Raw genomic sequence first — 15,047 nt, forward strand, 5'->3', positions numbered from 1 at the left:
AAGGCAAATTGTCGTTTAAGTATTTAAAAGAACTATATTTTTTTCTATTGGTCTGATTTCAATTAAAAAAAAAAAATCCAGGATGTAAAATATTCTTCAGTGTTGTAAACTTCATAGGGGGTTTATATTTAAAATTTTTAAGCTATTATCCTGAGCACCAATTTTCTGAAATTTTTTACTACATTTTTAAATTGTCTAAATTAAAAATTAAACATGTATTCTTTGGGATTTCAAAATTTCTCATAGTTTTTCAACCATTATAGGTCTATTGTGGAACCTCTATGGTTAAGACATTGTGAAATGTGAGTTTTTTACACAAAAACTCCTTTCCTCAACAACATTCCTTGATATAAAAATTGGCTTATCATAGCCTCACATTCGCAAAGTATATGTGCCAAAGTCTCCAGTTTCTCCCAAGAGAACTCTCAACTTTGCCCATTTTTACAAATAATAGTTAAGGGAACAAGTATAGAGGTTAGAGGTATAGAGGTAGTATAGAGGAATTTCCCTCAAATTTTGTTTGCTAAAAGAAAAGAGTTCTTTTGCCTTCCTTTTTTAATAAATTTATTACTCTTTTAGCTTGCTTCAAACTGTTGATTTCATCCAGTGCTTTGAGCCATTTTTTTAGCACCAGTTTTTGCATACTTTATGGTGTTATTAATTTTTCCAGCCTCGTGCTTCAGGTGTGTTTAGATTAACACCCTGCATTACATGTTTTTATATCAGGCACATGATTTAAATCAAAAATTGAAATAATAATATAAGCCAAATAAGTATTATACATATTTTTTTAAGTTCATTACCATCTATGCATTAATTTCAGATATGCACTCTTGGGTCCGAGTGGCTGCGGAAAGACAACCCTTCTTAGCTGTATCGTCGGAAAAATTAATTTGGATTCTGGTTCTATAGAAGTGTCATCAGCCTACAAATCTCTTCTTGGTTACATGCCACAAGTAAGTCCTTTATGCATTTAGTCAATTATAACACTGGTTTCAGATTTTTTTTAGCTATAAAAAAGTAATTTAATTTACACTTTTTGCACTATTATCAAGTAAAATTTTAGTATTTTATATGTGGCAGTGGACTTAATTTATACTGTAAGGTTAATTGTTCAAAAAATGACCTTAATGTTATTTTTAATATCTCATAATAACACATAAATACCTAAATTATAGATTTATCCCGGTTTTTCTCAAAGTTGTTTTTCTTGTAATTTGTGGTCAGGTTTTTTAAAATCCACAGATTTTAAAAACCTAACCTTTACACATTTATTTTCTTATATTTGATTATAGAAGGTAAATTACTTTCTTAACTGATTTTACATTATTTTTTCAAAATTATCACTTTATTTGGGTGTAAATATGTTTTTGTTATTTAATCAGAAATGCTTAAAATGAAATGCTAATGAAAATTATTGAAATTATTACACTCCTTAAACTGTATAGTAACAAAAATTATACTCTCATTAATGGTCTATTTTTTTCCAGCATATTGCCCTCTATATGCAGTTGAGTATAGCAGAAACGTTTGCTTATTACGGTCGAGTTTATGGAATGAGATGGGACGAGATTCAAGACAGGAGCTACCATCTGCAAAAACTCCTTGAATTGCCTTTAGACAAAAGGATTGTCGAGACATTGAGGTGTGGAAAATTATTTTTCCGCTGTTTGTCCTTATCATTAGCAAAAGATGCTTCTAGTTGTTTGTTTTTAATTGTCTAGTATTGTTTTTTACTTTACAGTGGAGGACAACAAAGAAGAGTATCTCTGGCCGTATCATTAATTCACAATCCGGACATATTAATCTTGGATGAGCCGACAGTCGGCCTCGATCCTGTGCTTAGTGATAGGTAAATTCAGAAAAATTTAATGATTAGGTGTTTTTGATTTCCATAATTATATAATTAATCATTAATATTAACACAGTGTTTATGACAGCCTGTACCTTTAATAATCTTAGATAGTTTTACATAATTTTTTTCCTACCTGGTGAATACAATATTAAACAAATATATATTTTAGCATTTGGCAATATTTATTGAAACTCACTACAATTGAAAAAAAGACTATAATAATAACGACTCATTATATACAAGAAGCAATACAGGCCAACAAGGTAATAGCGATCGTAATATATTTTATTAAAGTGGAATAAACTAAATGACATTTTTAGGTAGGTCTCATGAGGGGAGGAATATTATTATGTGAAGAATCGCCAGCTGATTTAATGGCAAAAAATAACTGTTCAACAATGGAAGAAGCATTTTTAAAATTGAGTCAAAAACAAGAGCTTATGGGGCCGGTGGGTTTCATTGAAAGCTTATGTTTTTTCCCTCCAAAAACTGTTAATTTTTATACGATTTTAGGAAATAATTCCAACCAATCTACCTCCAAGAACTAAACTTAAAACAATGAAGAAACATACGTTTTTTGCTAAAAACTGTTTTATTGCAGAAATTGTAAAAAACTGGTTCTTCATCTGGAGAAATAAACCGTGAGGAGAAATTTTTTTAAATCTTTTATCAATATTTTTTTAAACTTTTTATGTTTGTACAGGATGCTAGCTTTCCTTTTCGGCCTTCCATTGGTAATTACGTTACTTTTTAACATAGCCATCGGTCATAATCCCAAAGGGCTTGGGATTGCCGTGATAAACCGCGAAACACCGCATGGTGCTTTAGATTGTGCAATCAATCCAGGGATGGGGTGTAATTTTACATATCCGATGAGCTGTTTATTCATACAAAAACTTCATTCTTCAGGACTAACACTTGTTAGTAAAAATAATTAATAATTAAATTAATTATTATAATATAAAAAAAATGATTAGATTTTTAAAAATAATATTTGTCTCTTAGGTACCATTCGATGATTTGGATACTGCCAAATATGCCGTTAAAAGAAATTATATTTGGGGACTCGTAGAGATTCCTGCCAACTACACTCAGAGTGTGTTGGAAAGGTTAATGTTTAATTTGAAGACGAAGGATTATGCCATCGATCACGGAAGTGTCAATGTTTGGTTAGACATGTCCAGTAAGTCATGTACTTTATTTATTTGTTTTTACAACTATTAAATTATACCTTGAAATATATTTAGATCAAAACATTGGAACTATGTTGAAAATCAATATACTCGACGCCTATACGAGATTTATGGAAGAAATGTTTCGAGATTGCGGCTGGCCTAAAAATTCAATTGGTATTCCAATGAAGGTGACAATAAAAATAGTTTGTTTTTCGATAATATGTTTTGATATTTAACTTATAATTTCCCACAAAATTGATGTGTAATCTTATTTTTGTCTTTTTAGTATTATGAACCCGTTTATGGAGAGAAAATTGCAAATCTAAATCACTATGCAAGCCCAGCCATTATTCTTTTGTAAGAATTGTTCTTTTGTTCTGTGTGTTTATGGCAGTAAAAATATTACATTTTTTTTAGGTTGATATTTTATCTTCCTATGTCATATACAATAGGTGTATTGGTTCAAGAAAAATTACTAGGCGTTTTAGAGAGAAGTTTAGTCGCTGGTAAACATTACTACTTAATATTACTTGTTAGAGAAAAACGCAGCATGATAATGAACAGAGAAATTTTATTTGCAGGAATAACATTGACTGAAGTGTTTATATCTCACACAGTAATTCAGATAATAATTCTTACTTTTCAAATGTCAATTGCTATGACAGTCCTCTATTACATTTTTGAAAGCCCATTTATAGGAGACCCTTTTACAACAGCATTCCTTTTATTATTGCAAGGAGTCAGTGGAATAGCTTTTGGCAAGTGTTTTGATCCTACAAAAAAACATTATTTGTTATTTATTTATTTTCCTTTGCAGGATTTTTGGTGGCGATGTCTTTTGATAAAATGCTCCATGCGACTTTCGCCAGCTTGGGCAGTGTGTTCTCGTACTTCTTTTTATCGGGTCTGGTTTGGCCACAACAAGGGGCTTATTTTATTTTACAATGGTTCAGATGGGTTGTTCCAGTGTCGTATTCGGTTGAAGCAATGAGAGCTTTGACGGCCAAAGGTTGGTCTATAACCCACCCCTTGGTGATTAAAGGATTCGTATCCGTTTCTTCGTGGATTGTCATTTTCTGTCTCATGGCTCACATTGTTTTAAAAATGCGAAAGGGAAATTTTGGGACACAATAACAAAACAAGCCAAATTTAGAATTGTAAAAAAAATTACCCACCTGTACATATTTTTGTAAATATATTTCTGTAGCAGTACAAACTGTTAGTATGTAAAATCTGTACATTTATTTTGTGATAGACTAAATAATTTAAATTATTCATTTTACACTTTTATAAGGCAAGACATTCCATGTTTACTACTTGCTGGCATAAATTTTATTTTTTTGTGTAAATAAACTTTCGAAAATATATTTGCTCAAATTTAAATAAATAAGTCAACTTATTTTGTGATTTAGTTTATATTGACTTTGTTATTTATAAAATGTATTAGTATGCATATAGCTTACTTAATTTCCTAAATTAGAAAAATAAATGTTTATAATTTAATCGTATTAATAATTTCTTACCTAGATTCATTTTTTTTTGTAACACTCATTTATAAGTGAGTGCTATACTCTTTGTCGTGTTTGGGAATATTAAACGGATATGTGTCTAAGTTAGATCTTTGTAGTGGCGGTAATATCTTTTGATGGGGCATTTTCCCTCCAATGTTGTGCTTGAACAAGTGCTCACTCTGAAAAAAAAAAAAAAAAAAAAATTATATAACGGTTACCATACTTACAACAATAATTCGTATTTTACAAAAAAATCAATTGGATCATGTGGATTTTCAGTCGCTGTCTGTATCAGAGCATCTGTTATGTTGCTGAAAAGGAACCTATTGAGGAAATAGCCATAAGGAAGACACTTGTCAGCCAATTCTTTCATTTCTGAAAACACCTCCTTGGAAAATGGGTCATCCTTTAAACAATAATGAATAAAATTAAATAAATAAATTGTCAAAATATGTTATAAAAAAAAAGTTTAAATAACCTCAAATTGTATATTATTTTCTTTGATATCCACTTTACTAGATTTTCTAAGTGCGGGTTCTTCTATCCCTGGTGTAGGTGCATGAAAGATTCCTTGGTGATTATATTTGCCCCCTATATTTTTGTTAATTAAAAAAAGTAATAAACATCAATACATACATAAATTAATATATTATTTTAGCCTTTCATAAAAACTGTAAAGGCAGCATTAGTATTAGTTGTTTTGCAAGGATGGCTTTTTTGTAAAAGTTAATCATGCAATTTGTAAGTTTCCAATCATTTTGGTCTGTCTATTCTTTCTAGGTTAATCTGTCTAGGTTAAATCAGATTTCTTTTTGAGGTCTGCTGGCTGATGGATCTGCAGCCTGGTCATTTACGATCATTTTAGCTCAAACCTGGTTGGCCAGGCAAAATGACAAAATGTGTTTGATAAATAGATCAAATTAAATCAATACATCCAAATAAAATATTGTTTTTTTTCTATATTCTTTGCTTCTTGCAATAAGCAAGAACAATGTGTTATGTTATGGTTTTCAACCTTAATCATAACTTTAACCTCTTATACATCCAGAAAATGCACTCTTCCTACTTGAGGAAGGACGCATTTAAGACAATTGGATGATGGAATCCAAATGGTTTAAAGAGATTAATTGAAAAAGTGTATTGTAGCAGGATTGAAAATTTACTATGTTTACGGATTTGGTGAATAACAGAAAAATTCTACTGCATTGGTAGAGAAGTGGTACAGGTGGTTCTGTTGAAAAGATTGGTTAGGAAGACTATATGCAGGCAAAGATGAAATAACATACGTCGTCACTGTCAAAACAAAGCATGGTAATTCAGGCAATTACAAAATTAGCCCCCCCTACTTCCTGAAGAAGAGTCAATCCACCATTGAAATCAATTGTAACACCAATTATAACCAATAACAATAACAACAATGGTGAAAAAAAACTTTTTTGGTGGGCGGTATGTTCGGGTTTGAATAAGTACATTCATTTTATTATTTTTACAGTCATTTTTTAATTATTTAATAAATCATAGTAATTCATTTTAGTTTAAAAAAAATGTTAAAAGATGGAAAAGCGGTCAGAACGCGATAAGAACGCTGTTTATGAACTGTTAATGCTCAGGCAGTAAACACGGTCTAAATTGTGAAGCGATTGGGAATGGGATCGAGTTAGTTCTGATCCAGAGTTACTGCCTGCTGATCTCTCTTTTTGAGATTTTTTAAATTTTTTTATTATTATTTTTTATATTTTATTTTTATTTTTTTTAAAGCATGGATAGTTTGTAAAGGGCTGAAAGAGTAATAGGGTCAAATCCAGGAGCTTTCACAGGTTACAGTTCAATACTCAATAATGAAAGGAGTAAAGTGTTTTGAGGGAAAGAGTAAAAAGTAAAGTAAATCCTGCTACACAGGAGGGTTTAACATGGGTGTTGCGGATGAGGGGTCAGAACCACTTTAAAATATTTTTTACAAATTAATTTCAAATAAAATTTCAATTTTAAATTGCAAGGGCTATGCCAGGATTTGAACCCAGAACTGCTAGCATGGTAAATGCAATACAGACAATGACCACTCAGCCACTATGTTCCTTTCGAGGGAGAGTAATGAAATATCAGTACGAATATTCTTGAATTTCCTTTTTCCAGAATTTAACGGTTAAAATAAAGAGGAAGAAAATCGTATAAAAATAATATGTAACAAACCATAATCTTCTGGTTTTCCAAGAAGGAAATAAATATGTTTCAGAATTTGTGAGACTGATTCTCTGCTTGTATCAAAAGTAATCGGTAATATTGATGTATTGGCAGTGAAAAAATCCAAAGTAGACTTTATCTTCACAATATTATGCCTAAAAGAAAGTATTAATGAAAATTATATGTAGTAGGTAGTAAAATATATAATAAAATTTAAATTACTTATAAAATTCCAAGTGCTGAAATTTATCCATGTACTCTCTTTGAAAACTTTTTGCCTGTTTTGTGACACAATCCTTCATGCATGCAGAAGACTTTTTAGCAGTGTGGAACACATAATCTTAAAATGTTTAAAAAAAATTGTTAAATTTTAATTGAACTGTAGCTCTAGATAATAAAATTTGTTTACTTGGCAATCGTTCATAATGGCCAGCAAATTTTGATTCTATAACTTTTTCTTTTTCAGGCTTCTCTTTGTCTCCTCCTTGTTTTTTCAGGTCTTTATCTTTTGATTCAGGTGGCTTTTCATCAGTACCACCAACTGGAGAAATTAATGCATTTATAATGATTTTATTTGTTACATTCAAAATTTATAATAAAAATATGGCCTGTTTATTTATCCTTACGTCCTTGTGTTCTTGTAAAAATTATTTCTGCTTCCACTTCCGTAGCAGGAACACCGTCGAGTATGTAACCGGTAAATTTTAAAATCGGATGTTGCAAAAGTTCATGAACTATTCTGAAACATCTCAACCATTAGAATGAAATTCTTTCGAATTCTTTTATTCAATTTTATTTACTCAGCAACAACTTCAAGTCTAGCTGGGATCAACGTTCCCGGAGAGGATTTTATAATTTTTTCATATCGCAGTAAAACACTTTTTGCATCGTACAACAAACTTTCGGGCCCTTTCATTTTTTCTGGCTCACCCGTCTGCGTCTCGGACAAGTATTCGTGCAATTTAAGATTAAAGTTGTAGCTTTGACTTCTTAAAGGGTATAAAGATTTGTTTCTAAGCAGGTACCTTCTGAATTCTCTTTGCTGAAAAATAAAATTAAACAATTAATATTAATTCAGGCAAATAAATAAGTCTGGGAGTGGAGTTTTAAAGAACACTCATACTGTAAATAATTTTATTTTTTTGAGCTGTGTTTGTCAGTGTGTGTTGAGAAAAACATACAACTGGCTAATCCCTACAGTTACCAATTTAAAGGTAATTGTTAAAAAAATTATAATGTAACAACTTTCTGAAAGTGAACAATTAAATAAATCCTGTTCATTTGTATATCATGTAATGAAAGTTTGAAAATAAAATATGATTATTATTTTTTCCAATGCCGTTGATTAAAAAATAAATAAATAAAATAAAGTATAATTTAAAAAAGAAAAAAAAGAAAAGAAGGAATAAGAAAAAAAGGGAAAAATTTAAATAATTAATTTATATTTTATTATATTAAATTGTAAGGGGTGTGCATTGAATGAAAGCAGGACGAAACTCATTTAATATATTTTTAAAAGGGAAGAGATTACTTTTACTTAAATAAAACAACTTAATCCTCTAGAGGGTTGGCGTGAACAATTATTATTATATTATAAATTTATTTAAATGTGCAGAACAACAAGAGTAAGTAGAATTTGATAGAATTGTAAAAAAATTTAAAAATAAAATAAAATTTATTGTATTTACCCATGCCAAGAGTCTTAGAACATTAAATCTGTTCATTTTGTTTTTACCCATTGTGTATCGAAATTTATCTTCAAACGGCTTCCTTGTATCACCTAAAGCCAATACTATATCCTGCATCCTCATCTAAAAGTATATGTTTGTATGAAATCTTGTCGATTATTTTAGAATAAACCAATAATGCTTACTACAAGTTTCAAAAGGATAAAGACAGCTTTCGAAGGATTTATGTACGTTATGCGATAATGCTTTGATAAGTCCATTGATATTTTCGTCTGGTCGAGTGAAAATGGCCCAAAAATGACTATCCTCAACGGCTAAAAAGCGAGTCTGGGATTTATTGAATTATGGCAAAAGATACCGACCAACCTTTGCGCTTCCATTCTCGATGTAATTAACCATTGAACAACCGCCTTCGTGCATAAAGCCAGTATTGTCAACCCACCCAGAGGCACCCGTCAGGTAGGAAGGATAGATGTAACATTCGCTTGACATAATATCCAACGCACTTTGCTAATTTTTTTTTTTTCATTTATGTACAATATGTAAAAAACAATAAGCAAGCTACTAACCGGTATACCAAAGGTTTTATTAAAGCAAAATGGAACAATTTTTGTATAATTTTCCGCAATACTTTTCCCCATGACCTAAAGTAAATTATATTGTTTAATTCCATTTTAATAGTACAAATAAATTTAGTAGTAATTAATTAACATATTGATAAAATTTATTTTTACTTCCAATATTTGCTTTTGTGTCACTGGCTTCTTTTCAGCTGCCACTATGTATGGTGTGAAGTAAGGAAAGTTGCGCAGCAAATATAAAATCAGTCTGAAAACAATTTATATTAATTGAATATCTAAAACCTAATTTGTATTAAATTTTACCTTGCAAGTTCGGCCGAATGAAATGTATTAATAAGGTTTTTTCCAGGGCCAAATATTGGCAGAAAAGTTTTATTTTCCCTTGCAAGGTCAATGTAGCTGTTAAGATGTCCTCCTCCTGGTCCGTATACCAAACCAACTCCAATGATCAAAATTCTCATGATGTCTCTATACTAAAATATTGAAAATACATCATAAACATATATTAAACAAATAAATGATAAAATTAAAATAAAAAATTTATAACTTGATAAGATTTATCGTGGACGTAATTTTCAAAGTCGTAGTGTTTTTTATATCTTGGATGTGGTAGCCGTTTAGGGAAATATTCTTCTCTGACAACATTTTCAACAGCAAGCTGAAAAAATCAAAATAAAGATTCCTATTTAATAGCATTTGTCAGATAAGAACTCACTTTTTTCAGGTCCTTACTCTCCCCCCAGGTAAGTACTGGTGAAATTAGAAAGTATGTGTGTATACCAAAGAAAGATTGTATTTTCTCTCTGTATGCTTGATTCGTCGTGGACAATGTTGAAGTAAGCACTTAAAAAAAATCTATATGTAATGCAATCATGAACGTATAATATTAAATTATTAAGAATGGTTCGTTGTATAAAAATTGTTTACAATCTAGAACGGCTTTTGCTTCATCTATATCGGCATCTTCCCTGGTGATGTCAAATATAAATGTTGTACAGGTGTATATGTGGTCTTTGAATTCCATTGGATTTGTTGGGTCAGGACATAGATATTTTATTATTTTTCTCACTTCTGGTTTAAGTTTCTAAAATAGATTATGTAACTACTAAATTGTATTTTTATTTTTAAAAAGATTTTTAAAAACTTACCTCCAAGTTTTTTCTATTTTTGATACTCATCGAAGCATAAATTTCATAAGATGGTTCTACAACAGCCAAATCTTTTTGATAGAATTCTATTGGTTTATTTTTTATCGGTTCATTTAAGTACTCCTGAATTTTTTTATTCACAATCAGTTCAACAGGAGTTTTCTTCTCGGGTAATTTCTCTTCTTCTAGGACCAAAGGTGCAGTGATTTGTGGTGGCTGTGGCATGTACCTGGTATAATACCAGAACTTTTTTTTCAGACAAGTTTTCAGCTCTTCAGAAAATACGTAGCCTTTATTTCTTAATGCCTTTGCTTTTTCTACATCTAGAAAAATATTTAATTGATAATTTTGTGTACTATAACAGTGAAGTTGTAGGTTATTTAATACCGAACGGTAGGATTTGCTGTGCAGTCAATCTCTTTTCTTCGAGATGTGCATAATCGACCAACCAATCATATCTCTTATGGCATTTCGGCCTATGAAGAACATGGATAGGCCATAGCTTCTGGAATACTTTTCCAACTTGCCTCTTGGTCAAAACAACTTGCTTCTGGCCAATCGGAGGACTCTTTTTTTTCCTCTAAAATGAAAAAATATTTTTATCGAAATTTAGAAAAAATACTAATTTTACAAGCAAAAGATTTGTAACTTTTCGAGAGGTTTTGCTGCTCGCTCTTCTGCTGCTCGCTCTTCTGCTGCTTGCTCTTCTGCTGCTTGCTCTTCTGCTGCTTGCTCTTCTGCTAGCGCCCTTTTTACTACTCGCCCTCCTGCTGCTTGCCTTCCTGATGCTTCCCTTCTTGCTGCTCGCCCTCCTGGTGCTTGCCTTTTTACTTTTTCTTCTTTCACCACTACTTGCCCCCTTGCTGCTCTCTGGTTCACTGGGTTCACTCTTTTCACTATTTTTTGCACTGCCTTCTTTCATAGTGCCTTTAGAATCACCACTTTTCGATCGCTGGCTTTTTATTGACTTTTTCCGAGAAGAGCGTTGTGATGATTTAATATCCTCTTCATCGGATGAAGAAGAAGATGTTTCATGAGCTGGGATATTTCTTTCTTGAAATTTTTCAAGAACAAAAACCTTAAGATAATTATTTATTAATAAAAACACTAGATATTGTTGCATTTTTGTTCAATTAACAGACCTTCGCTAACTCTTGCGGAATAAATTCATCGATATCATTAAGAAAAATTCTAAAAGATACTATTGGTCTTTTTTTCATTATTTCCTCCGCTGCTTCTTTGCATTCTGTCATTTCTCTTGGGTATATGTATTTCCCTTGAACTTCACCAAACATCTCCATGTTGAAGTCGGATTAAAATGAACTTATAGAAACCTAAAGAAAGTAGTTTATTATATATAATATTTTTTCATATTTAAAAAAAAAAAATCAAATTCTATTTTTTTCAGATGGTTAAGAAAGTGAGCTGTTTCCACATGGTTCAAACCAACATCATAGAACATGATTTGACCCATTTTGAAGAACTAGCACAGGTCAAATTTAAAAGAGCTACATAATAATTTTATTTTATTTTGTTTTGAACTTGTTATTTATTCTGTTTTTAACCCAGAACAATTCTCTCCTATTCCACCTCAGGTGAACACGCTTTTCCCCTAAATTTATTTTGAATACCTTCAACTTTTTTAGAGCAGCATTTTGTGCACATTTTTCCATACAGATTCATTGCATTAGCCCTAGATACAGGACCTCGTTTTATTTTTTCTAAAAGTTAACCCCCAGTTATATGGTCAATTTTATTTTATTTTTTTAAATTTTTCAACACAAGCATTCTACAAAAAAATAACATTAGCTCTTGGCTAAATTTAGAATTGACGAACATATCCTGGAATGCGTTACTCACTGGTCTTTTTATGTTCAACTTTATCCTGTGTCTTTGATGGAGTCTTTTCTTTTTTCTTGCTCGCTGTCTTTTCTTTCTGGGACTCTGGTTTCTTTTTCACAGCCGGTTTCCTAGTACGAGGCTCAGGCTCAGGCTCACCGCTTGTGAGAGAGAGAGGGGCATCTCCATCCCCTCCTGCTTTCTCCTGCTTCTTTGATCGGGTGTTTCTCTCTTTTTTCTTCTTGAGGTTTTTATCTTTCTGGCTGCCCGGTTTCTTCTTAGCTGCAGGCTTTGTGATAGTGAGTTCAGACTCTTTCTTAACCACCGCGGCATCTCCATCGCCTCCCTCGACATCAGACAATTTTCTCTTCAGTTCGAAGCTCTGTTCACGCTCGGACGATGGATTCTCTTCCATGAAGAGATTGGCTTCGTCTCTCTGGCTTGATGGATTATTTTATCCAGCAGCTCTGCTACTTCTCCCCTTCTTTACCTTACCTTACAGTGGCGAGCATCGTGTCAACACTTTAACCATTGCGACCACCGACGCCCTCCTTACAAATTCTTTTGTAGTAGTTTTACATATCAGTTCATACTTTTTTTTCTTACGACAGTTTGCAACAGCAGATCTCATATACCCTCAGGGTGCCGGTGTTTTTGAAAAAAAAACCCACTTGTAAGTATGTCGGGTTCGAATGCAGGGCCACTGGATTCGAACCCGGAACCTTTACCTTACAGTGACGAGCGCTGTGTCAACGCCTAAACCGTTGCGGCCACCGACGCCCCCATCTGTTCATAACTGTATGAGCTAATGATTCTTAAGAGCTGATTTTTATTTTTTCAATTTTTAGTAAGATAGAATTTCATGCTAAGATTACAAAATTATAAAATTGAAACATTTTTGACTAGTGGCCAACACTTATTTAAAGAATATAAAAAAAAGTGTCAGGATTTTTGATATAGCAAAGAATTTGACATACCTAAATTATTTTAAATAATTATATTTAAACACCTTTCTTTAAATATGTATTGATGAAAATCAACATGGTTTTATGAAACTCACTAACTTGCTGTCTATCTGTGTATTTTTTGACGCATTTATGGCTGTGCTGATTGTTTATATACTGACTTCAGTAAAGAGTTTGATCACGTAAATCATAATATTTTGTGCAGTAAGTTTGAAGCTATAGGTGTACCTGGTAAATTACTAAAATGGCTTAGGGTCTATCTAAGTGGTAGAAACCAGGGAATCAGTCAGGACATTTGTCGCCATTATGTTCAATATTTTTATACAAAATGTTGCCAAATATTCTGAATTGTGTGAGTTCAGGCTTTTTGTAGACGACTGTAAATTCTTTAGAGGACTGTGTGCTTCAGCAAGGGTTCTCAAATCTAGCCAATTGGAGTGATATGAATGGCATGTCCCTAAATATCGATGAACGTAAAATTGTGTTATCATAGAAAATCAAATCCCATTAGTTATAAGTACAAAAATGCTAAATTGTTGGCTTTAAATAATATTAAGGATCTTGGTATAATTTTTGATTCAAGTCTCTCTTTTGTTTTACATATTGAGACGACTAAATAAATGTTTAAAATTGCTTGGTTTCTTAAAGAGAAATACAGTAGGATGTATGAATTTTCATATTATAAAAGTTTACTTATTACTTATTTTTAATAAGGCCTATTCTGGTGTATAACTCAGCAGTTTGTCACCTTATTATATAAAATATGTTCAGAGAATAGAAAGTGTGCAAAACAGATTTTTCAGGTTCAAGCTTGGCCTAAATTTGGAATCTGTTTCTTATAATGACTTTAGGTTTTTTAATTTTTTTTTTAATGAGGGTTCACAACAACAGAGGTCATATAAACCCTCAGGGTGCTGGAGTTTTTGAAAATTGGTAAGTATGTCGGGTTCGAATGCATGGCCGCTGGATTCAAACCCAGGACCTTTACCTTACAGTCATGAGCGCCGTGTCAAAGCCTAAACCATTGCGGCCACTGATGCCCCTGTACTATTGCCGTAATGTTTTTTCTCATGTAAATTTTTAGCATGTAAAGGATTTACAATAATAATCCATGTGTTTTCTTAGTGGCCGGTTGTTTAATAATTTCTTGGATTCATGAGTAGCAGTCAAGAATGGGGAAGTTTACAAAAACACCTTTTTTCATTTTTTTGCTGATGTTTCAACCTTTATTTCGGTCATCTTCAGAGCCTGGGTGAATTAAAAATGTATGTTGATTGCAGAAATACAATACAGGTGTAAATACAAACTTTGAAACCAAGTATTTCATACTAACATAAAGTGTGGTGCTATTATTTATTCACATCTGTATTTTTTCCAATCAACATACGTTTTTTAATTCACCCAGGCTCTGAAGATGACCCGAATAAAGGTTGAAATATCGGCAAAAAAATGAGAAAAGGTGTTTTTGTAAACTTCCCCATTCTTGACCACTCCTCACTAACTCAACAAATTAATAATATTATAATTAATTCATAATTGAAATTTACAAAGATTGAATTAATATTTTTAAAAAATTCCTTGTATCAAATATCTTCAACAAGAAAGCAGACAGAGGTGTTAAAAATTGGGAATAACCTCAAAGGCCCCCACTTAAGTTGTTGATGAACATATGTACTTCATAAAAGCATTGAAAAGTTGGCAACGTTACAGTTTGTTTCACATTGGTAAATAACTTATGTTGTACGGAACTTTTAGGAAGAATTAAATTCAATATACCTTATAAAAGAACAAGATACACAAAGTTGTTTTATGCTCCTATTAGCAAAACAAATTACATGGTCAACTCTCCGATGCATAGAGTGGAAACACTGACGCTAAGCGCTCTTTGCAGGAAGTGTGTAAAACGAAAAATAAAAAAGACCATCCCTAAGAAAAGTTAGTCACTTCAGTGTAGCGTTTGTCCTGTTTGATAACCATTTTTATTTAACATTTTGTAAACACTATGTAATAAAGGATGTCATTGCGTATTTAGTTTTTAATTTTAATCATCGTGATCATGAATCTAGAACGACTTAATAAAAAGACGCAATGAGCTAATAACGTT

At 31.8% G+C, this 15,047-nt stretch overlaps 2 protein-coding genes and 1 long non-coding RNA gene across 4 annotated transcripts in view; 1 reads left to right on the forward strand and 2 right to left on the reverse strand.

Moving 5' to 3' along the window:
* The window catches only part of LOC106663894, a 29,808-nt gene extending 28,925 nt beyond the window's left edge, over nt 1-883 (reverse strand). The window contains exon 1 of the long non-coding RNA XR_001340107.2: nt 804-883. This is a non-coding gene — a long non-coding RNA (uncharacterized LOC106663894). The remainder of the gene's footprint in view (nt 1-803) is intronic.
* The window catches only part of LOC106663888 (ABC transporter G family member 23-like), a 20,091-nt gene extending 15,665 nt beyond the window's left edge, over nt 1-4,426 (forward strand). Inside the window, exons 2-14 of the mRNA XM_014389111.2 lie at nt 824-956; nt 1,491-1,645; nt 1,745-1,852; nt 2,025-2,118; nt 2,176-2,304; nt 2,369-2,496; nt 2,559-2,775; nt 2,861-3,038; nt 3,103-3,218; nt 3,317-3,387; nt 3,448-3,536; nt 3,612-3,788; nt 3,848-4,426. Coding sequence (XP_014244597.1) covers nt 824-956; nt 1,491-1,645; nt 1,745-1,852; nt 2,025-2,118; nt 2,176-2,304; nt 2,369-2,496; nt 2,559-2,775; nt 2,861-3,038; nt 3,103-3,218; nt 3,317-3,387; nt 3,448-3,536; nt 3,612-3,788; nt 3,848-4,164 — 1,912 coding nt within the window. The 3' untranslated portion in view covers nt 4,165-4,426. The remainder of the gene's footprint in view (nt 1-823; nt 957-1,490; nt 1,646-1,744; nt 1,853-2,024; nt 2,119-2,175; nt 2,305-2,368; nt 2,497-2,558; nt 2,776-2,860; nt 3,039-3,102; nt 3,219-3,316; nt 3,388-3,447; nt 3,537-3,611; nt 3,789-3,847) is intronic.
* LOC106663877 lies at nt 3,582-14,797 on the reverse strand. 2 transcript variants are annotated; one of them, XM_014389098.2, is made up of 23 exons: nt 14,720-14,797; nt 11,282-11,473; nt 10,789-11,217; nt 10,527-10,719; nt 10,140-10,462; nt 9,919-10,075; nt 9,707-9,834; nt 9,539-9,649; nt 9,295-9,464; nt 9,145-9,238; nt 8,980-9,054; nt 8,777-8,920; nt 8,596-8,724; nt 8,411-8,533; nt 7,523-7,764; nt 7,349-7,461; nt 7,132-7,263; nt 6,945-7,062; nt 6,732-6,877; nt 5,020-5,132; nt 4,789-4,947; nt 4,554-4,720; nt 3,582-3,803 (listed from the first exon to the last, which is right to left on the reverse strand). In XM_014389098.2, exons 2-22 carry the CDS (start codon nt 11,438-11,440, stop codon nt 4,583-4,585), a joined length of 3,396 nt encoding a protein of 1,131 aa, XP_014244584.1. In that variant the 5' UTR covers nt 11,441-11,473; nt 14,720-14,797; the 3' UTR covers nt 3,582-3,803; nt 4,554-4,582. The 2 variants fall into 2 exon arrangements, with proteins under 2 accessions (XP_014244584.1, XP_014244576.1); XM_014389090.1 differs by lacking the exon at nt 14,720-14,797 and having other exon boundaries at nt 11,282-11,542.
* Nucleotides 14,798-15,047: the final 250 nt, after the last annotated feature.

This window comes from Cimex lectularius, unplaced genomic scaffold (genome assembly GCF_000648675.2).
Source record: "Cimex lectularius strain Harlan isolate CLEC.00 unplaced genomic scaffold, Clec_2.1 scaffold80, whole genome shotgun sequence".
Lineage (NCBI taxonomy): Eukaryota > Metazoa > Arthropoda > Insecta > Hemiptera > Cimicidae > Cimex > Cimex lectularius.

Bases quoted from the DNA above. Each gene is read 5' to 3' on its own strand.
- LOC106663877 (XM_014389098.2), bottom strand. From the start codon at position 11,440: ATGGAGATGTTTGGTGAAGTTCAAGGGAAATACATATACCCAAGAGAA. The intron at 9,650-9,706 runs GTGAGTTCTTAT...TGATTTTTTCAG, and splicing joins AGAGTAAGGACCTGAAAAAA to CTTGCTGTTGAAAATGTTGT. The intron at 7,063-7,131 runs GTAAACAAATTT...AAACATTTTAAG, and splicing joins CCATTATGAACGATTGCCAA to ATTATGTGTTCCACACTGCT.